The 22,342-nt window shown below is 48.9% G+C and overlaps 1 protein-coding gene across 1 annotated transcript in view; it reads right to left on the bottom strand.

The window, feature by feature from the left end:
- TAGAP (T cell activation RhoGTPase activating protein) overlaps positions 1-11,420 on the bottom strand; it is a gene marked incomplete at its 5' end in the record, with an annotated part of 50,255 nt that extends 38,835 nt beyond the window's left edge. Inside the window, 2 exons of the mRNA XM_080616922.1 lie at positions 4,584-4,672; positions 11,340-11,420. Coding sequence (XP_080473048.1) covers positions 4,584-4,672; positions 11,340-11,420 — 170 coding nt within the window. The remainder of the gene's footprint in view (positions 1-4,583; positions 4,673-11,339) is intronic.
- Between the last annotated feature and the right edge of the window lie 10,922 nt (positions 11,421-22,342).

Genomic DNA, 22,342 nt, shown 5'->3' with positions numbered 1-22,342 from the left:
GTTAAACAAGGGAGCTAAAGCATTCAGCTAACATGAGCACACAAAGGATGAGAAATGGAAGAAGAGAATAGAAGTGAATGAAAAGTGAAGGGCAGGAGCAGCATGAATGTCAAGAAGTAGTAGGAGGGTACAGAAAGGAAATTGAAGCTTTGAGCTGACCCATAAAACTCCATGATGTTACCCACAACCTCACTGATTTCACCCTCAGAGAGGTTGTTTTGCCACAAGCTTCACTTGACTCATCTACACCTGCCCAATTCAGTCCTGTGGCCAGCGAGACACCCTCCTACCTCCTTTAACCACAACCTTCCACACGTGGGTCTCTGCTGTCATCCCCCAGACTCTGCATGATTCACTCCCTCTGCATCTCTGCAGACATTTCTCTGAGCTTTCTCAGCTTGGCAAGGCAAGTCTGTCACGCCACTGGGGGGAAAAGAGGGCAACTAAATGTGGTTGCATGATGACAAGAATCCGATCTTCAGTGTTTGGACGGGATCCAGCATCTCTGTAGGAGAGTTTGGTACATACTGTGCCTCCCTGCTTGGACCTGGCTGCCTGGGCAGGGGAAGGAACCAGGACAACACAGAAAAGAACACAGAGAACAGAGAACACTCCTTGTTCTATCAGTGTGAAGAAGCCTCCAGAACCGATGATTCTGTAAGGAAATGCAGTGCTAGCTTCACTATCAGGCTGGAAATCAAGACAGTGGTTAATTAGATTACTTTCCCAGTGTCACTATAAAAGCTGCAGATCAGATTTGCCTCACTCTCTTAAAAGCCCAGTTGAGTGTCATCTTCAGTACACTGCTCTGCTCATCTGCAATTGCATCTGCGGTCATAGAAAGTGGTTGGGTCCACTGAGCTCTCCAGAATGACCTCACTGGAAAACCCAGTGGAAAACCTTTTGGGGTAGGAATCCTGTCTCCATCAATGTTTGAAGAGGATGCATATTGTTTAATGTCTTCCCTGCCAGGAGTGGGCAATGGAGTTAGCACCCGATGAGCAACGTGTGAACTCAGTCTCAGAGGTACAGAGGATGCCTGGTACAAAAATAAACATCAGTTGTCAGGAAATGTCCTCTAGACAACATCCCAAGGAATATGTTCCTTCAGGATCTCAGTTTGCTATGGAGGATGTGTTTTAAACCAAAAGGTTTGCCCTATTTACTTCTTGAAGTTTGTCATTGCTAGTTTTCCAACAGACCCAAAGGATTTCTGATTGGCATGTTGGTTCATAACCACAAAGTAAGCATAGGAGTATGCTTATCTTAGCTTTTTCTAATGCTACTGATAATTGCTCAGTAGATCCAGAAACAAGACACTACAATGACTTTATCTCACAAGCTAAGTCTTCAAAGTCTGGATCTGCACTAGTTGATTAAGCATGTCCTGCATGCCACTGCAACCAGAAATTGGTTTGAGAGCCAGAGGAAACTAGTTTCTAGGTAGCTGAATCTGCAAGATGAATAAACTCATCAATTTTCTGGAGATGACTTCAGTTACTAGAATCGCCTGCATTAGCACAGTCAGGTAGTTTGTGAGCCTCTGTAGGGAAAAAGGAAAATCACCATTTAGACTGAGAACAATCAGGACTACATGGTTCATGGGTTTGGCAATCAGACCACAAAGGCTTTCACCTCCAGTTGAAATTCATCCTCACTGTATGGTGACTATGAAAAATAATTCTCTAGTAAATGCTCTGTGGTATTTGTAGCGCTTATTACCAGCACAGAAAAATTCAGGGTATATTGCATCTGTGACTGCTCTGAATCCTGAAAGGTGACAGCTTAATGAAGGTGGGTTCCTTGTGACAATTCAAACTTATGACAATTTTCCTGCTATTAAGTGAGGTCCACAAGGACGATCAGGGATTTGGAGCATCTTTTGAGGAAAGATTGCTGGAGCTGGGCCTGTTTAGTCTAGAGAAGACTGAGAGGGGATCTCATTAATGCATATAAATATCTCAAAGGCAGGTGTCAAAAGGATGGTGCCGGACTCTTCAGTAGTGCCCAGTGGCAGGATGAGGAGCAGTGGCCATAAACTAAAACACAAGAAGTTTCACCTCAACATGAGGAAGAACTTCTTTACTTTGAGGGTGCAGGGCACTGGAACAGGCTGCCTAGGGGGATTGTGGAGTTTCCGTCTCTGGAGACATTCAAAACCTGCCTGGACATTTTCCTGTGTAACCTGCTGTAGATGGCCCTGCCTTGGCGTGGGGGTTGGACTGGATGATCTCCAGAGGTCCCTTCCAACCCTAACATTTCTGTGATTCTATGTAGTAGAGACTTCTCTACTTATGCTTCTACAGGTTCAGATGCTCTGGCCATGTCTGCAGGCAGCAAGTGTGGAGCATTGCACAAGATGTCAATGTTTTCCAGAATACTGAAGGCATTTTTCATTTAAAGGCTGATTAACCTGTGCTGATCACAGACAAGCAAAGGGCTCTTTCTGTAAGGCTTTGTGGGCCTTCTCTATTGCTTTATATCACAGTGAAGGCACCGGTGGCTTGGCCACTGGGCTGGTAGGTCCTGGGGAGGGACTGTTTGCAGCACAAAGGAAGCTGAGTTAAACCTGACTTTCACATGAGCCTCTTCTGCACCTCAGAAGTGTTGTGTCTTCGTTGACTCAAATGTATTCAGTGGAAATGATACTTCCTTTTGGGAGATGGGCTGACTCAAGGCCTTTGTGGCCATTAGTGTGGTGAGGCAGGTGCTGATGGAGCAGCTGGGGCTCTGCCCAGGCTGTTCAGCAGGATTAGCACCAGCTCAAGGGATAGGCAAAGCAGGCGGTCACACAGGGGGTGAGCTGCTGGGAGAGTGAAAACCATCACAGCTCTCCTGCCTGGAGAGCGATGCTGCTTGGGCAGCTAGGAGGCAAGGTCTGGGGCAAAGGGAGGCAGCAGATACACCTGGACCGCTGCTTGGAGGAGCAGCAGCTCCTGCTCTGCCCTGCCCCGGGAGCTCTACTCCTGGAGCGCAGACAAACCCAGGGCCCAGGGGTTATTTCTCCTGGTGCTGCTGCTTGCCCTCTCCCTCCCTTTCCCAGGGGAAGCCCAGTGCTGGCACCTAACATTTGCTTGCCTTGCTCAGATATTAAACTGGCTTTGCCTGGATGGGTAGGAAATAGGGGAGACTGCCAGAGCACACCTCCCTCCTCTATACACACAGGCCACAGGCAAATTAACTGTTGGCACCAGCTGCAAATTAGCTGATGGCACCAGCAGCAGTGTGGATCACAGCACTGTGCTCTTGGTAAATGCTGACTCCTGCAGAAACAAGAGGGAGGACCCATATTTTGCATGAAGAGGGGATGAGGCACTGGGACCACTTTCCTGCCCAGCTGGGTCTGCTCTCACAGATAGAGGACTGAAAGCCAAAGCCAGAGGCTGGAGAAGGCAGGAACGCAAGGTTAAAGGAGGCACAACTGCCCCTTCAGCTGATCACCCATCACCCCCCAACACAGGGATGCTGCTGTCTCCTTCCTATAGAGACATCAACAGCTCCTTTTCCCTGTGGGCTCCTGGAGTTTGTAGGGCTTGTAACACCCAGTAGATTGTGGCATCAAAGAAAACAGAGCAGTGAGTCCTGGCACTGGTTCAGTATTTGAGTTCCACCAGCCGCACACCCTTCCCTGCCAGAGGCTGCAGGATGATTCCGCGCTCTGAGATGGAGCCGTATGGCATGCCAGGAGGTGTCACACAGAGCTGCCGCACAGACTTCAATCAGGAATGTTTCCAGCGAAAGGAAAAGTGTTAAACTCAGCCTTTCTCACAGTCTGACAGCTCCTGATGTTCATGTCAAGAAACGAATGCAAAATATGTGCTCCCTCTGAAGAAACATGTAACTGAAGAATAATTTACTGCAAGTGCTTGTACAGAACAACTTTCCCCATTCCCAAAGCAAGGAATGCTCAAGGGCTCAGACTTTCTACCTGAAGACCCAAGATACTGCTGCCCTTTCTGTCTTCCTTCTGCAAGCTTTTTTTTAACACATAAGCAGCCTACTTGCAACACCACCATGCCCTGTGAGCAGTGCCATTTGACTGAATTTATTAGAGGATAGAAGGGGAGTCTGCAGGGCATTGCAGTGAAGTAGCTGCAGTTGAAATGATAGCGTTCCTCTGCTTATTGGAAGTCAGTTTAATGAAGGAAGGAGGCACTGACACTAACATCATCAGAAATTTACCATTGGTTTGGCTAGGCAAGCCGTGACCTATAGCAAATTAAGGCAGTAAATGCTATCACAGCCAGCTTCTGCCTGTTTTAAAGGCTTTACTACCCAGAAGAAAGAAAAACAGCTTGAAAGCAAAGAATCAAAATGCTCTGCAGGGGAAACTGCCAGCAGAGGCTTCTCAACAGCATAGGCAGATACTAATATGAACAAGGAGCCAGCACTGGGAGCCGTTGTCATGGGGTGGGAGAGATGGGAGGAAGAGGCTGAGCTCCTGCAGGCTCACACAGGCCTGGTGGGAGGGCAGCACCACAGGATAGATGCATGGGCAAGCTAAGGTATAAAGGTATGTCACCTTGCTCCTGGACGTTAAACGTCTGTGCAGACACTCTGTATGTGGCGCACGAGGTACTTACCTGGGTGAAGGCAACCATGGCTTGCTCAAACCTTTGCTAAATAAGAGCGATGGTGCTGAACACCGTCGGGAAGGAACAGTCTTGAGGGGCTGAAAACAAGAATGAGTTTGTTATCAGTTTCCATCATCCAGCAAAGTTCCCACAAAACTCCCTCTGGAGGAGGTTTAGGTTGGATATTAGGAAAAATTTCTCCACAGAGAAGGTGATCAGGCATTGCCCAGGAAAGTGGTGGAGGGTGTTGAGACCAAGCCTGTGAAGGGTGATGGGGAGTCGAGCTGGATGAGACCATCCCCATGGTGCCCCAGTCTGTGTAACCCAAAGCAAATGCAGTTTCCCAGAGGAGATGGGCAATGCTTCTGGTTGTTATCAGCAGAGAAAAGTAAAGCAGCAGCAGAAGCCACCTCACTCTCATTGCAGGGAAAGGTGCTGGTACATATGGTCAGCACTGCGGTGAGATACTAGAAAACCCCTTTCTGCTAGGAACAATGAAAGGAGTGAACTGGGATATTTAATGATGGTTTATAAGTGGTTTATGCCAGTTTGACACTGGTATATTTTTTACTCCTGTGGCCTCTCTGCACTTCAGAGTTTGCACGGCAGGAGTAGGTGCAGAGGAGCTGGTTTGTGAATGCAATGGCTGTTCCCAAGCTTGCACTACCATGGCCCTTTTTGCTGGCTAACTTTGACAAATACCTTAAAATACACAACTGGAAGCCAGAGAAATTAACATTGACATTGCTTATTATGCACATGTGTCTGATAGCAGGCAGCAGGACTTTTCTTTGATAAACATTGACTCATTATTACCAGAAGCTCTTCTGAAGTCAGCTGCTCAACAAAGGTCAGTACGTGACAAAGCCCATGTTGCTGTCCTGGTAGACCTGCAGAGCACGGGGAGTTAAATGTGTTTTGGGGAAGATGATTCTCCTCAGATGCTGCAGGGTGCTGTCCTCATGCTTGAGCCCACCAGGACTCCAGCTTGCGAGCTGCCCTTCAGCTGCAGTTTAGAGTATGGTATGTTCCAGGAGCATGGTCTGTCCATTGCTGGTTTGCAGTGCCAGGATAAATCACCAGGCTGGTGATAGAGTGACAGCTGCACATTGCAGGGGAAGTGAGGATGAATCCTGACCCAGGCGCAGGTCTGCTTTCTCCCCAGCTTACTTCCTCATATCATGAGCTCTGCTTACAGAACTGTCAGCGTTGTCTGTCATCCCGCCTCCGTTTAAACCCACTGTTCAGAGCAGACTCCCAAACAAGCTGCACGTGGGAGGGCAGACACCACTTTCTTAATCTGGCACAACGTCTGCCAGCAAGCGGCAAGGAGAAGTCGGCCAGGAACCACTTCTGAACCCCCTAGAGCCAGCCAGAGGCATGCTGTATGCAGGGGAGATGGGGGATGCTCAGGGAAAATCAACCTTCTGACTGCCACCAGGGGTGGGGATGTGGGTTACGGCTGGTGGCAGCACGATGCTCAGGGTGTCTGGATCAGTGTGCCTCCAGGAGGGCAAAGAAAGAGCACTACACTGTGGGGAAGGACAGGTTTGTTCCTCTGAATCAGTGTAAAGCAAATTATTTCTGTTACTGTTATTCCTGTTATTGTAGAGCTGCCACAATTTCAACTATATACAGCAAAGTTTAAATGAGCAATGTGTTTCAAGTTATGTATGTACAAAAGCACACATTTTGGGACCAGTGAAAATATCAGACCTGATGTTCCCCCTCTCACTCCAAATGCGAGGGAGGGTAAGATCTGGCATTGGGCTGTGATGCTGGGGGGTCTCCTGAGAGGCTGAGGCACAAACCCAAGTGTCACCCCTGTGGGGTGGGAAGCTGTGATGGGCCCTGCAGGACCCGCCATGCTTTGCAGGAGGATTATGTGCTTTAGCAGACCCAGCTCTGGTGAGGGACAGTTAGTGGTCGTTCTCTGCCTCCTTGCAGAGGTGGGAAGCAGGGCCCCAGGCCCAGCAGTGGAGATGAGGTGCAGATCTTCCTTGATTCACCCAGCTCCGATGCTTGTCACCTGGAGGAGCGTGCTGGCTGCCAGCTGAGACTGGTGAGAAGTCCTTCCAAATTATTCTCTTCCTTAGGCTTCTAAGTGATTCTCCTCGTGGTGAATTGAAAACAAATCCTGCCTGGATGGGGTGACAGGTTGCCTATCGAGATTCAGTAGCAAAGGACTGAATCTGGGAAGTGGGAGGTACTGGGTTGTGGAGAATGAATCCAGCGCATGCAACATGTTTCAGGTAAAAGCAATAAATTACTTGATCAGGGTCCAGGGTCTTGAAACTGGCTATTTCCACATGGAAAGCGCAGTCAGTTTTTATGGCTTTAAAAGTTAAATTAATGCCTTGTTAGAAGAGTTTGCACAAAAGTTCCCACAAAGTCTGTATATTTTTTCCTTCTGGCCTGAGTCCTTATCAGAGCAAGAAGAGCTCCCTGAGATGACCCCACTGGCCCTCTGGGACTGCTGAGACATCTGGGAAGCCTTTGTGCTTCTTCATGAATACTGGGCATCCTTACTGGGGACACCATCCCCTCCCCACCCTCCCTTGTGATTCCCAGTAAAACCTCCCTGTTCTCTTCAGAAATCACATAAAAAGCCAGTACAGGTGGACAAAGCCAATGTCAGGTTGGTGGTGCAAAACCTGGACTTGGATAGACTTGGACCTGTCAGATTTTGTGTTTGGTCTTTAACTGACATAGGGAGTATGATCATTTTCATTTGATGTATTGAACCAAACGTGTTATCATGAAGAAAACCTTTATTCCCAAGTGTTGCTGCTACTTTGGTGGAAAAAACTGCATATGATTTTTATGAAAGACTGCAGCAGGTACAGAGAAGCCAAATTAACTTTGCCCTGCACTCCAAGAGCTGCAGAATTTGAACCTATTTATGCTATTTATGTATTGACTATCAATTACATCATACTTCCTCTCTTCAGGGGGTTTCCTCTGTATAACAGAAATCTTTTCTTGTTTCATTGCATTATCTATTATCTATATATATTGCAGTATCTGCCACAAGTTAAACTCCAGCCCTTCTTACTCTAGCCTGTAACCTGCTCTCATTCCAAGACACACAGCAGACAACGCAAGGAGGATATCTGCAGATGGCAGGATTTCAGGTGCCCTTACTCAGATCCATTTGCTTGATGAAATCATCTGCACACACCACGTAAGGGCTCCATCCCAAGCACCCACAAGGAGAACCACCTGAAGACTCAACCTTACCCAGGAAAACAGGGGAGAGCCTAAACTGTGCTTCTCTGCACCTTGTGGTGGGATGGAGGGTACTGAGAGTTCTGAACAACCCCGGCACCAAATGATTTGCTTTGTGAAACTGGGAGAGAAGTCAAAACTACTTTATTAGCTCAAATCACTCCACCAAAAAACCTGAAAATCCAGAGCTTAGTCATTCTTCCTCAGACAAGCTAACCACGTGCTGCTGGGTTATAGGCGCAAACATGTCTCTTGGCTTTGCTCATTAGGAAAGCCTTTCAAAGTGTCACCTCCTTCAGAGATGAAGGGATGTGATTTGCTATCTGGACAGACTTGGGTGGCCAGATTCTTCAGCACGCAAGCACCAGCACTAGCTGAAAACTAAACCCATTTCTAAAACCTTGGACTTTTGTTTCTTTGGGACTTTCAGAAATGAACCCACATCTACCAAACCTACTTCTACAATCCCAAAAGATGAACTAAAAGCCTTTTCACACACACCCCTCCATGACACTGGGAGACAATCCCTGTGGCAATGGCAAACCCATGTCCCTCCTTCTCCTCCTTAAAGAATCCATCATTTGTAGGAACACAGAAATTTCACATGGTTCACATTAAGTGATCTCTTAAACCAAATCCCACGAGACACCAGAAGCAGAAGCAGAAAAGGGAGCCCCGGGGGTTTCCAGGAGGAGTGCTGGCAGGTAAAGCTGCCTTCCCTTGACCAGATTTTCCCAGGGGACACACCAAAATTCCCAGGGACTTTCCCTGGCCACATCATGCATGTGCACCTGCGGAGGAGGCTCAGGAAGGGGCAGTTGTGACCAGCCTGGCACATCAGACCACCAAAACCGGGAGGAAAAAGGGTTCCTGAGGGGGAAATTAGTCCTTTAAATGAGCTTTGCCTGGACCTCAACACTTTGTCCCCCACAGATCGCGGCAGCTCTGTACCTGCTGGGGCCTGTCCTGTGCTCTGCTGCTCTGCTGCCCCCAGCAGTACCCACAAGAGCTGCCCTGTAGGTACTTCCCGAGGGTGAGGGGTTGGTTTGGCTCAGTCAGGTGGGCTGGGAAAGAACTTATAAATGCATAGAAGAGGAAGATGTCTGGTTTTGGTTGAATCAGTGTGGGCAGAGAGCAGTTCCTCAGAAATAAGGAGCAGCACTCTCAACTTAAGATAGCCATCCCAAGGAGTGGCTTCAGGATGATATGGAATAAACCAGACTGGAATTTGCCTTGAACTGGTCTATATTAAAACCTTTCCCAAGCTCCTTTGAGCACAGTTGCTCTGAACTTCTAACAGGGCAGCAAGAAACAGATTTTTATCTGAAGAGGTTTAAAAGCCAACAGCTTGGTTATGGGGACTGGTGAGATTCTCTTTATCGATTGTGCAATCAGTGTGATTAAGAGCCCCCTCAGGAGCCCTGCTGCAGGCTCTCTAAGAGCCAGCTGTGACAAATCCCCCCCACAAACTCTGCTGGGCACTGCTGCTGTCCCCAGCAGCGATGGCACTGGAAGGCTTCTCCTTGTCTTCCTTTTCCCCTCCTGGTCCTGCCTTCCCAATGTCCTGCCCTCCTTGGGGCCGGTTATTTGTCTGGCACCATGCTCCTGCTCTCCAAGGTAATAAATTACTGTGGCATGCAGCTTTGCACTGGACTTCATTAACCGCAAACACTGTCATCTCTTTTCTTCCCACACCATGCAAGCTGGATATCCATGACTATCCACAGTAAACATGGATTTCTCAAGCTCCCAGGAGGACCCACTGTTTTGTAGCAGATGGTGCACTGGACTGATGGATGATGCATGGGTCTGGGAAGGTGATACAGCCTTTCTGTCTCTTGGGATCATGTCCCAGTATATCACTGCGCTTCTGTGATACTCCATTCCCGTGCCATTGCACTGGATTTATGTACATTGTTAATATAAGAGAAAGCAGGATGTAAGTTAAGGAGCTTTAGTCAGTACTGTCTTCTGCTTTTGGAGACCACTGGTAGTCTGAAAACATACCAGGCATAAGTAAAAGGATGGGGAGCCAGATCCATAAAACTAGAAGAGAAGACAAGACTGAACATCAAAGTGCAGAAAGGCAGATCCAGCCTCATGCTATGGATGCGAGTGCTGGAGCTGTGCTGTGTCCAAAGAAAATAGCATTGTTTCAATGTATATTGAGGGGTTACCTTTGAAAAAAGTTAAGTGAAAATTGCTCTTGGGGCAGTCAGCATCCTGACTTTCCTGCTAAATAGTCACCTACTCTTTTCTTTTGGTTTCTTTCCTACTTTCTCACCAGAAATAAAGAAACAAAGAGGGGTTAAAAAGAAAGAAATGGGATGAAGAGAGAGAGAAAAAATGCTTATCTGTAATTTTGATTATTTTAACAACTTCGAACAAAATGTAACTATTACTTGAGGATTTTTTCCTCTTAACTATTTCTTCCACCCCTCTCCAGTACACTCTTTCTTATTGGAAAAGAGAGTCAGTTTCTGCTATCAGCCCTAGTTTTAAAGAGCAGGAGGAACAATGGAAAACCAGATCAGTTGGTATGTGAAATACACTTCCAGGCTTTATATTTGGAAGCTTTGAAGCTGCTATGTGTAATCCATGCATCTCTGTGTAAGTGATTAACGCAGTGAGAACCTGCCAATAATCTCATGTTCTGTGAAAGGCAGAGTCTGTCGGAGCTGAAGTGCATGAGGAAATGCCGCGTTTCGGTGCAGAGATTCAGTCCCAGCAATTATCTTTTTGTCCCGCAGCCAGCACCTCGCTGCTGTCTGAGGTCAGACTGAATGATGTAACGGTCCCTTCTGGCCCCGCAGTCGATGGGCTGGTGGCAGGGGCTCCTCTCCCTGCTGACAGGAGCGATCGCTGCAGCTGAGACCCGCCCCCCCGGGACCAGGCTTTGGTCCCGGGCTCACACCAGACTAACCAGGTGCTGAGGGACAGAGTTCACAGCGTGCACTAATGGGAAACATGTCTCTTGCAATGATGGTAAACCTCTCCATAACGATAACAACAACGAGGACAACAAAAAGCCCTCTTTAACTCTTTCCCTCAGACAGATAAGCCAAGAAACGCTCCGGTTTCATTTCAACCAATACCCATTTACTCGTGGCTGAGGGTTGAGCTCTGTTTGCTCTGTTTCCCAGGACTCTGCTGCCCTAAAGCGGCGCCTGAGCGTTTGACCCCGCAGTGCTATCGTCAAGCAGCCTCTTCAAATACTGTCTCTGGCAAGAGGTGGGGGCTGCGCGTTTGCCTGACCCTTGACAATCCGGCTCTGGTAGCCCTCGACTCCCGTGGCCCCTTCCTTAGGATAAAGAGTGCCCTGCGGTCCGCCGGTCGGAGCGGGAACCGGCCGAGCCTGGGAGAAGGGGATTGGTCCAGTGTCTCGGGGAAGAGGATGCATAGAATTAGGCAAGAGAAGCCTCGGGCTTTGCTTTGGACCAAATCTAAGCCCAGGCTCAACGACTCAGACCCCCCAGCACCCGCCAGCATCACCCTTCACCCCCGCGCCCCTCTCCCGCTCCGCAGAGCCGCACTCACCGCCTCGGCCGTGGGGACTCCCCTGCTGTCGCCTCCACCGCTGCCCCGCCGAGCCGCGCCGCCTGCCCACGGCCCCGGCATCGCGCGGGTCCGCCTCGGGCGCGGAGCTGGAGAGAGTGAGCTGAGGGAGACCCCGCTACAATTCCCCCTCCTCCCCGCCGAGGGAGGGAGGAGTCTCTCCCCCCTCGCGGCACCAAAACCCGGTGGGAGACCGGGATGCCGAGCTGTCCGCTGGCAGAGCCGCCGGGGAAGGGGAGACACGGATCGATAGGGTAGGGAGAAATGAAGAGTGACTTACAAAGAGAAACCCCTTAACGGCTTCTTACTTATTGGTGGCGCAGCCTATCGCCCCCGCCCCCCCCCCTCCCCCCCCCCTCGGATTATTACTGTGGCAGGTATGGATGTGACACCACAGGGTGTCAGAAATAACGAGCGCTGGAGCTGGAGAAGTTACAGCCCAAATTTGAGTCCATCAGGCATGCAGGAATGAGGGATGAGGACAAGGGACATTAGGGACAGGGGTCTGCAACACCACTGGCCCAGAGGTAATGACTCTAGAATGCATTCATCACCCCTGCAAATGTCCAGTTCTGTCTGGAAAACACGTCCTCAGCATCCTCCTGAGCACAGGTTTGGGGAATCACCTCTTTAACTCCGGTAAGAATTGCAGAGGGCTATTAAACAACTGGGATTGTCTAATACCCATCACACTCAATGTTCTTACTGATATCAAAGTAACCCAAGTGCAGGGGAGCTTTATCAGTCTGAAGCAGGTTCATTCTTCTACAGACTTGCCTGCACTTAACTATTGTATTTACAAGTGACCTGCTTTCACTGAGCTGTGCTGCTTGGCAGTTAGAGATAAAGTTGAAGGATTTGTTCCATGTAATGATGAATTGCATTCAATTGGGACATTACCTCTTGCAGTCCAGATTATGGTATTTTTGCTAGGAAAAAGCACAGAAACTGCTCTTTCCCATGAAAAGGGCAAGTGTCCTGTCAAATGTCACCTTGTTAATAAGAGCTCCAGTTTGTCCTTGAGGAGAAGGAGGAATGAATTATCATTCCCTGACTGTCCACTATGCACTCCTTAGGAAACAAACCCCAGCATAATACAGCACCTTTCAAGTCCACTTAGACCCTTCGACAGAGCAGATAGATACAGACTCCTGCAAAAGTTGCATCTGGTCACAGCAGCTCTGCCCTTGCTTGTGTACAGCCGCAAATAAGACTTCAGCCGTGTCAATATCACCCTCGTTTTCCTGGCTCTGTAGGATCCAGAGGAAGTTCGGGGGGTGGGGGTGGGGGGTGGGTGTTGGTTTGTTTGGGTTTATTTCATCTTGTGTTTTTTTCAGCTTTACTGCTGAGCACTTCTCTGTGTAAAATATTAATGGAACTTCTTTCCAAGGGCTGGGTTCCCCCCGTGACACCCTCTGGCAGCCTGCAAAAATCAACAGGGAAGTTACACGAGGTTTGACATCATCAGCGCAACTGTTGTGAAGGCTCAGTTAAGCCCTCCAGGACATGAACGTGGGCCAGCTTTTCTGGAAATTGCATGTTCCCAGGCGGCATCATCAGGAGTGATTGATTTCTACAGTTACAAATTTGTTTGTTATTTGATATTAGCTCAAGTTGGGCAGATAAAATGATGGTGTGAGACCTTCAGAGAAGCGAGACAGACCGCTGCTCTCTGCCCTTTGTTGTATAGATCAGAAATGTTGCCTGGATCACTGCAAAGGCAAGAAGTTTTCCCTCAGCTCACACAATATCCTGGCGAGGACCTACCTGCACGTACAATATTGGAGGATTTTGGAAGGTCGTAACTGAGGATTACAGTGAAAGGAAGAAGATGAAAACCAGAATTGCAAGCGCGGTTGTCTTATTTCTTACAATTCATATTTCTTTTGGTGCTTATGCTAAAAAAATCCCCCATGTTTTGCTCTGCACAAAGCCTCAATATGTGTCACCAGGGTAAGATTAACTGTGATGCCTAATTAAAACAGGCAGTCACCAATTAGGATAATAAAAGTTGCAATTTGAAATTCGTAAGAGACAGAAGTTAAAGAGACACTTATCTTATCCAAGAGCTTAGCAGGCGTTCATTTGCAGATACTTAAGGGAAAAAAAAAAAAGGTGAAGACGCACTCTGGAACATCGCCCAGTCAAATCAGAGAGGAGCCTGCGAGCTCCTGTGATGCTTCATTGCTAAAGTGCCTGCTGGTAGCCAGCCCGTTTGCTTTTGCACTCCATCTGCCACGTCTTGTACATACTGAGATCCAGGCTCTGCTACCATCACTTCTGTTGACAGTTACCCCTCAGCTGTTCCTAATGGCACTGCTTGGACCACCTGAACAGTGCAGGACCTGTACTGGCACCTGGATTTTCCTTGGGGCAGGGACAGCATCTCACTGACATCCAGTCAATGCTGCTCACTCTTCCCCCGCCCATTCTCCAGCAGCTCTATGCAATACCGTAATAATTGAATAAGGACAATAGGAATAAGGATAATAAGAATAAGAAGGATAAGAATAAGAGTAAGTTCAAGGAATTCTTATTCATTTTAATAATAATTATTAGTTCAAGGAATTGATAGCAATTCTCTAATCTGAGATTTATTTCAAATATATTTTCACCATCTGAAAAGCTGACTCAGTCTTCTTTGCCTGCTGCTACTAAGTGAATTAGCTCAGAGAAGAGCATACGTATGTTCAGGTATATCAACATACACACAGAGCCTCTAAGTATGTATGTGCACAAGTGCGATGGGTTAACCTTGTCCAGCTGACAGGCACCCACCCAGATGCTTTCTCACTCCCTCTCCTCAGCAGGGCAGAGGTTGAAAATGAGATAAAAAACCTGTCATGGGTCAAGTTAAAGACAGTTCAGTTAAAAAAACAAAAGCTGTGTGTGCAAGCAAAGCAAAAAGAGGAATTCACTCCTTACCTCCCATCTGCAGGCATATGTCCAGTACTCTGTGGGAAGCAAGGCATCAGTGTGCAGAATATCTGCATGGGAAGACAAACGCCATAACCACAAATGTGCCTCCCTTCCTGCTTCTTTCCCTGAGCTTTATATGTTGAGCACAATGTCATGTGGTATGGAATATCCCTTCAGCCAGTTGAGGTCAGCTGTTCTGGCAGTGTCCCCACACAACCTCTTGCCCATTCCCAGCTTACTTGGTTTTGGGGATGCAGGGAAGAGAGAAAGAAAGCCTTGACAGCATGCAAGCAGTATTCAGCCGTGGTATGTTATCAACACTGTTCAAGCCTCAGGTGCAGAGCTCAGCACCATACAGGCTGTGATGGGGAAAGTTAACTTTGTAACTTCAACCCAGCCAGACCTCAGCCCGATCTTCATCCTTAATTCCATGCCATTTGTGTCACATTCAGGTCCCAGGTTATCTACTACATCTAGGTGTCCTCTGACCACCTGTCCTGGTTTAGCAGTAGCAGTCATTTTTTCTACTTCTTAGTAGCTGGTGCAGTGCTGTGTTTTGACTTTCAGCCTGGGGATAATACTGATAAAGCCGATGTTTTCAGTTGCTGGTCAGAATGTTTACCCTGACCAAGGACTTTGTGAGTCTCATGCTCTGCCAGGGAGGAGGGGAAGCCGGGATGAAGCAGGGACAGGACACCTGACCCAAACTAGCCAAAGAGGTATTCCATACCACAGCACGTCATGCCCAGGATGTAGAACTGAGGTACCCGGAAGGGCTGGATCACAGCGGGGTGGGGGCGAGGTACCAGTCGGTGAGCGGTTGTATTCTCTTCCCTTGTTATTTCCTTTATCATTATTATTGGTGGTAGCAGTAGTGATTTGTGTTATACCTTAGTTATTAAGCTGTTCTTATTTCAACCCGTGGGAGTTGCATTCTTTTGATTCTCCTCCCCGTCCCTCCAGGAGCGGGGGGAAGAAAGGGTTGGGGGGGGGAGTAGACTGCGTGGTTCTGATTTATGGCCTGGGCTTAAACCACGACAGTTTTTTTTTTGGCGCTCAACGTGGGGCGCGAAGGGTTGAGATAACGACAGATCTGATCGAGGCACAATGCTGATTTATTGGCTCTCAAAGTTGTTTCTCTTGATGTCCCAGTTTCAGTATGCTGTAGCTTACTTAGAGCCGGTATTTGCTCTGTTAGTGTTTTATCAAGTGTGGGCCTTGGGCTAAGGTTCTTGTTTCATTGTACTTTATGGTAATGGCTTGTAATGCGAGCGGGCTCCAGCCGCAGGGCGGGATGGACGTGGCCGCGGACTTGTACCTGCCCATCCCGCTGCTCTTCACCGTCCTGACACTCATCCTCGGCTCCATCTTCGTGAGGCTGCGGGGAGCTGAGGGGGAGCGGCCCCGGGAGCCGGCGGAGGCCGAAGCGGCCCGGGAGAGGGGCCCTGGGGACCAAGCGGTGGCGGGAGCGGGGCCGGAGGCCGGCAGGGAGCGGCTGCCGGTGGAGAAAGTTGGGGCGGACAAGGAGGGGAAGGAGGCGGCTGCCGAGCAGCGGGAGGAGGCAGCGGAGGAGCCGAGCCCCACAGCCGAGCCCAGCCCCGCGGCGGCCGAGAGCATTCCCCAGCAGCCGTCCGCTGAGCCCCGTCAGCCTGGGCCCCAGGAGGATGCAGGAGACCCCGCAGCATTTCCCAGCAAGGCAGAGGAGGAAGATCTGGACTCAGAAAAAGGGAAGGTGGTGGTGAGAGAGCCGGCAAGCACAGCAGCATCATTTGAGAGTTCTGAAGGTTTTGAATGGCCTTTGGGTACCCTTGGGACCTGCCTGCTGATTGTGATGGGGATCACCATGTTGGCACACACACAGAGTGTGTTCTACCCATGACCATTTTGTCTGATCTCAAAAGTTAAGCAGAGTCAGGTTTGGGTCTTATCTGGGGTTAGATGACGATATAGGGGGACCAAGAAGTTTTCCCCAAGACTGGACAGTCATGAGTGGCAGGGTGTGTGGGACAGTATGGGCAAGCATCTGGTCCACTGGGCCCCTCCAGTGCTTTGGAAGCATCGGAGATGGAAGGCAGCTGTATGGAGTCCCCAACGACAAGTTGCAGAGACTGCTGCAGGGGAGGGTGAATTATTTTGAGCCTGATGGGCCCATGACACTTCAGGCCATCAGGGCAGAGATGCAACATAGAGATGGACTCATGATCGAGGGGTGGACTTAGCAATAGACACTATCGCCCAGGTTATTCACGAGTGTGAACACTGCCCACAGCCTCTCCTGCCCTGAAAGACTGTTACAAGAGATGGAGCCCAACATCATGGACCGGATGGACTCAGCAGCTTTATAGGGATTGATCCGTGCACTAAGATAACAGTGCACTGAGATGAGAGTGAGGGTATATTGAAAATGTGGGATCTGAGCATGACGTGAATGGCATGGAATAAGGGGTGGATACTGTCCTGGTTTAGCAGTAGCAGTCATTTTTTCTACTTCTTAGTAGCTGGTGCAGTGCTGTGTTTTGACTTTCGGCATGGGGATAATACTGATAAAGCCGATGTTTTCAGTTGCTGGTCAGAATGTTTACCCTGACCAAGGACTTTGTGAGTCTCATGCTCTGCCAGGGAGGAGGGGAAGCCGGGATGAAGCAGGGACAGGACACCTGACCCAAACTAGCCAAAGAGGTATTCCATACCACAGCACGTCATGCCCAGGATGTAGAACTGAGGTACCAGGAAGGGCTGGATCACAGCGGGGTGGGGGCAAGGTACCGGTCGGTGAGCGGTTGTATTCTCTTCCCTTGTTATTTCCTTTATCATTATCATTGGTGGTAGCAGTAGTGATTTGTGTTATACCTTAGTTATTAAACTGTTCTTATTTCAACCCGTGGGAGTTGCATTCTTTTGATTCTCCTCCCCGTTCCTCCAGGAGCGGAGGGAAGAAAGGTGGCTGGAGGAAGTAGACTGCATGGTTCTGATTTACGGCCTGGGCTTAAACCACGACACCACCCCATTCTCTCTGCTTGATATTCCTGAAATCTCCTCTTACCAGCACTTCTACTACATACACGAACCTTCTTTACATTGAACATTAACCACTCTACCCTTTTCCTTGACATATAGAGAGGTATTATTTTCCCATTCCATAGGCCTCCCCAAAAAAAGTCCGTAAGAACAGTGAATGACTCAGGCCTCATGTGTCAAGATCATCACGCAGGACAGGAAAAGCAGCATGTGGAATTTTTGGGTGGCAAGATCGGTTTGTGTTGGGGTCATCACTGCACTCATGTGGTTCCTGGTGAAGTAGGCAGTCCAGTCTACTTCATCAGCTCAGGTGGTTCCTGCTACATCACTTACATACAGTTCAATTCACAGATTATATTCCACCCAAGATTAAATCCCCTTGAGATACACACTAGCTATCTCCCCATCCTTCCACATTACCCACCAAATACACCTGGACCCTTGAGCGAAGACAATTCCTGGAGTGGGTTTGCCTTTCTCCCAGGCGAAGAGCAACCCACAATGGCCCTTCTCAGCCACTTCCCTTACCTCCTCCCACAATATGCAGCGGCAGTGCTTGGGCAGCAAAGCCCAAGTCAGCAGATCCTCTGCTAAATTTATATCCCAGTGTTTTCATGCCTCAGCAGTCAATTCTCTCAGCAGTCTTTAACAGTTCATTGTATCATTCAGCCTTTCCAGAGACTTGTAGGTGACAGGGAGTGTGATACACCCCATCAATGCCGAGTTTCTTGGCCCAAGAGTCTGTGAGTCTTATATTGGAAATAAGCCCCATTGTCTGACTCAATTCTTTCTGGGGTACCATGTCACCACAGAGCTTGCTTTTGAAGGCCCAAATGCTGTTTCAGGCAGTGGTATGGGTTACAGGGTATATTTCCAGCCATCTGGTAGTGGCTTCCACCATGGTGAGCATGTCACAGCACTTGGCCTCAGCAGGTGGTCCAATCTAGAAGGAATAGTAGCTGTATCTGCCAGGCCTCACTATATCAGCAACCCAGCTACCTCCCCCTGTTCCAGGGATACTTTATTCATATGGCAGTCTTGATTACAGCATGCTTCACATTCATGGGTGACCTGTTTGATGGCTTCAGTGTTCAGGTCCACCCTTTGATCACAAGCCTAACTGTATGCTGCATCTCTCCCTAGATGTCCCAGTGTTTATGAGCCCATTGAGCTGTAAGTAGCTCACTCTTATCCTCCCAGTCCAGGCCTGCATGAGCCACTTCAATTCTGGCAACCTGTCTACCTGCTCATTGTTTTGATGTTCTTCAGCAGCACGGTTCTTGGGTTTGTGAGCATCTACATGACATATCTTCATAACAATGGCAGCAATGTCTTGCCACAATGCAGCAATCCATATAGGTTTACCTCTGTGTTGCCAGTTGAGTCTCCTATTGCTGTAACTAGCCCCACAGGGCATTTGCCACCACTCGAGAGCCAGTATAGACACAGAGTACTGGCCACTTTTCTCTGTCAGCAGCCTCAAGGACCAGCTGGATAGCTTTCACTTCTGCAAATAGACTTGACTCGCCTTCTCCTGCAACAGCTTCAACAGCCTGTCCTGTGGGACTCCACAGGGCAGCTTTCCACTTCCGACAGTTTCTTGCAACACAAGGGATTCGTTGGTAAACAGAGCACACTGCCTTTCACTTTCTGATAACTCATACAGTGGTGCTTCCTGGGCAGGAGTCACCCCCTTGGGCAATGCTCCACAATATCTGCCTTCTGGCCAGTCCATCGTCTCTTCCAGGATTCCAAGGTTGTTTGAGTTCCCCATGCAAACCTGTTGTGTGATCAGTGCTACCCACTTTCTGCACATAGTGAAGGTTGCTCAATGTGTAGAGATGCTTCCTTTGAACATCCAGCACTGCGCATGTAATTGTGGTGCCAAGAGGATTTCTGCTTCTGACCTGTTCCCTTGTCAACTCACCACTTCCTGTTAACATCAGACCAAAACCAGTTTCTATGCACATGACAAAGAAATGATGATATGAAGCAAGCAGCTTAGATTAGGATGTGTGAGGACCTCTGAAGCCCATGCAATAAAGGTGGAAACATCAGTCCCAGGGGGAAAGAGGGAGGTGCAATCCCTCACCTTTCCTCAGGACAGCCCTCCCAGCAGAGGATCGGTACCCGTGCCAGGGCCAAGTGCACGGCTGCTGCTTTTATCAGAACATTTCCAGGCACAGCTAAACACAGAGATAAGTGATGCAGCAAAGACAGGAGCTGAAAGCAGGAGTTGATGAGCCCTAGGCTCTGTCATAACATAAATCAAGCCAGCTCTGTGACCCATGCAGAAGCCTGCCAATTATCAGCTACCAAAGCTATAGTATGCCCAGATCAAAACTGTTGTTATCTCGTGTCCCACATTGGGCAGCAATAAAAAGGACTGGCGGGCTAACCCTGGACAGCTACCGACTCCCACCCTGGTGCTTTCTCACTCCCCTTCCTCAGCAGGACAGAGGGAGAAAATAAGATGAAAAAAACCCTCATGGGTCCATATAGCAACAGTTTAATAAGAAAAACAAAAGCTGTGATGCAAGCAGAGCAAAAAGAGGAATTAATTGCCTGCTTCCCATCAGCAGGCAGATGTCCAGCCACTCTGTGGGAAGTAGGACCTCAGCATGTTTAACGGTGGCTTAGGAAGACAAACACCATAACCCTTCTTCCCCTGAGCTTTCATCAGAGATGTGCAGGCTCTCATTCATGTGCTGTTTGCTGTATGAAGCTCCATGATCAGATCGGAGGGCTGGGAAGTGTGATCTGCTGAGCCCTTGGCAGGGACCCCACAATGAATGAGTGTCCTACCTCATGCGTGTGTGTCAGGGTGTGCCTGTGCAGCCCAGCAGGTCTCTACCTGGGAAGAGATTCAGCAACAGAGAGCAGCTGGCTGTATTGGGCCACGTGAACGCCTTGCACCCTGCAGAGATGCTGCCTGCAGTGCTGGTGGCCGGCAGATTGCAGTGCGGGTGAAGAAACCTGTGCCTGGGTTGGTTTGTTCAGCCACCACTTGCTCCTGAGGGACTCTCCTGGGGTTTATTTCCAAGCCTGGAGCTCACATCATCCCCAGATGGACATTTCTGTTCATGTCAGCTAACAAGAGGGGGTATGTTATGGATCATACCCTGAGATGCTGGGTGTAGTCAGGCATTGCAAATGCTGTGAATCTGCACATACCAGGATGTTTCACAACTGATTAGGAGCTGAATACTGAAAGGTTTGTATACTTTGGAAAAGAGGCACGTCTGTACCCTTTTCTTGTCCCCATCCCTAACTGGCAAGACCTGCTTGCAAAAGAGCCCATGGTCTGGAGGGAAACAGGCATCAAGTGGCATGGGATGAGGCAGTATTTGTCTCTGTAGGCCAAAGAGCACCAGAAGAATTGCTGGTGGATCCCAAGCAGTGAGAGAGCAGGAATGCATTCCTTCTGGAAACATTGCTACAAGTACATAGCACAATGCATAGCTGAACGTTTGCTGAGCACTCCCTCCAGGTCTCCATGAGGAGAATATGTTAGTGCCTTATGCAGGAGCTACTTAGCATGGACTGAGGTAGGAGAGGTGTCAGGGTCTGTGCCGGGAGCTCTGCTCTTGGGAAAGCAGCCAGAGGTGCTGGAGGAGATTAATCAGCAGCAGCAGCTCTGGGACTGCAGACTAAATGAGTGTAATGCAGTGTGCAAGCAGAACAAGGCTGCTCCCTACACAGGGTTTGGTAATGAGCCCACAGTAATCTCTTATTTTTGAGGCAGTGCATGCATTTTCCAGGTGGCTTTTGAGCATTTAATTTGGTTTCATATAGCCTGCTCTGCTTCCCATTTGGGTTTCTGTGCATTCCATTTCAGATGGGAAGCAGTAACAAAAAGGGGGTGTCCTGTCATTTCCACGAGCTGTGGGACTAGATTTCCACATGGACAATGTCCCTGGACATCTTTTCAAAGCAGCCAGAAACTTAAGCTCTTTTGAAAATTTCTCCAGTTTTTTTGGAGCCCACATGGGATACAGACTTTCTGGAAGATCTGCTCCAGAGAATAACTTCTGTTGTCAGCAGTTTGATTCTGCCACTTCCTTTTTCCCCCTGAAAATTGCGGGAAGATTTTTATGAGAACCACAAAACACAGAGCAGAAGTCCGGCATCCTGCCCATCTGTGTGCTAAAGCCTTTGCTTCACTCTCACAAAGTGTGCTGAAGCTGTGCTGCACAATCTCTCCCACCTCCTAGCTGAGGGATCTCATGGTGGTGGTGCTGCGAAGCTAAACCACCAACTTCTGGCAAAAGGATGACTAGGGTTACTTACTGGGGTATCTGCAGAAGTGGTTGGTTATAGGCAGGGAAATATTTTTCCTCAAATCTCACTCAAACGACAGGCTGAAAGACTTCTGCTGAACTTTTTGAAAGGGTTTGGCCCGAGGCTGATAGATGGTATAGAAATACTCGGCAGCTGCAGCTAGAAAGACCAGAAACCAGGATCTTAGTGTGGACATGTCAGAGGCATTGTACTAGGTGATCTTTAAGAGTCCCTTCTAACCCAAACCATTCTGGGTCTGTGATCTTAGTATAGACAGCGCAGAGTGACCCTGAGTGTTGGCTCCTCATCCTACAAACATGAGTAGATTTTGCAAAAGGGTGACGCCTCTGTGGTTTAGCAGAGGGGGGCAGTCCACCCGGGTGTTGCTAGTGCCAGGTGTGCAATAGGTAACGAGCATCTCCCTGCGCTTCTGCAGCCGGATTGCTATGGGCTGTCCCGCCCTCTAGCGTCTCCCTCCGTCTCCTCTGCTCTCCCCCTCGCACCCTCACGCACTCGCGGGATGCTCCTGTGGTTCTGAGATGGGGCCAGGAGCTGGAAACCCCTGGGGCCTCCCCTCTGCCCCCATGGGTGCAGAGCCAAACTGGGGGAGAGGGCACCAGCAGAAGCCCTGTGGGGAGGTGGAAGGTTTCTTATCAAACCCACATGCGTGGATGGCTTCTTATCAAACACTAAGTCAAAACTGCTCCCTTCCAGGTGACACGGACCGCATTTTCCTTCAACCGCTCAAAAACCCCAACTGTTGACAC

Source organism: Psittacula echo, assembly GCF_963264785.1.
Source record: "Psittacula echo genome assembly, chromosome: 4".
Taxonomy (NCBI): domain Eukaryota; kingdom Metazoa; phylum Chordata; class Aves; order Psittaciformes; family Psittacidae; genus Psittacula; species Psittacula echo.
Note: the sequence above shows the minus strand (reverse complement) of the source record. Positions and strands in the feature narration are given on the sequence as shown.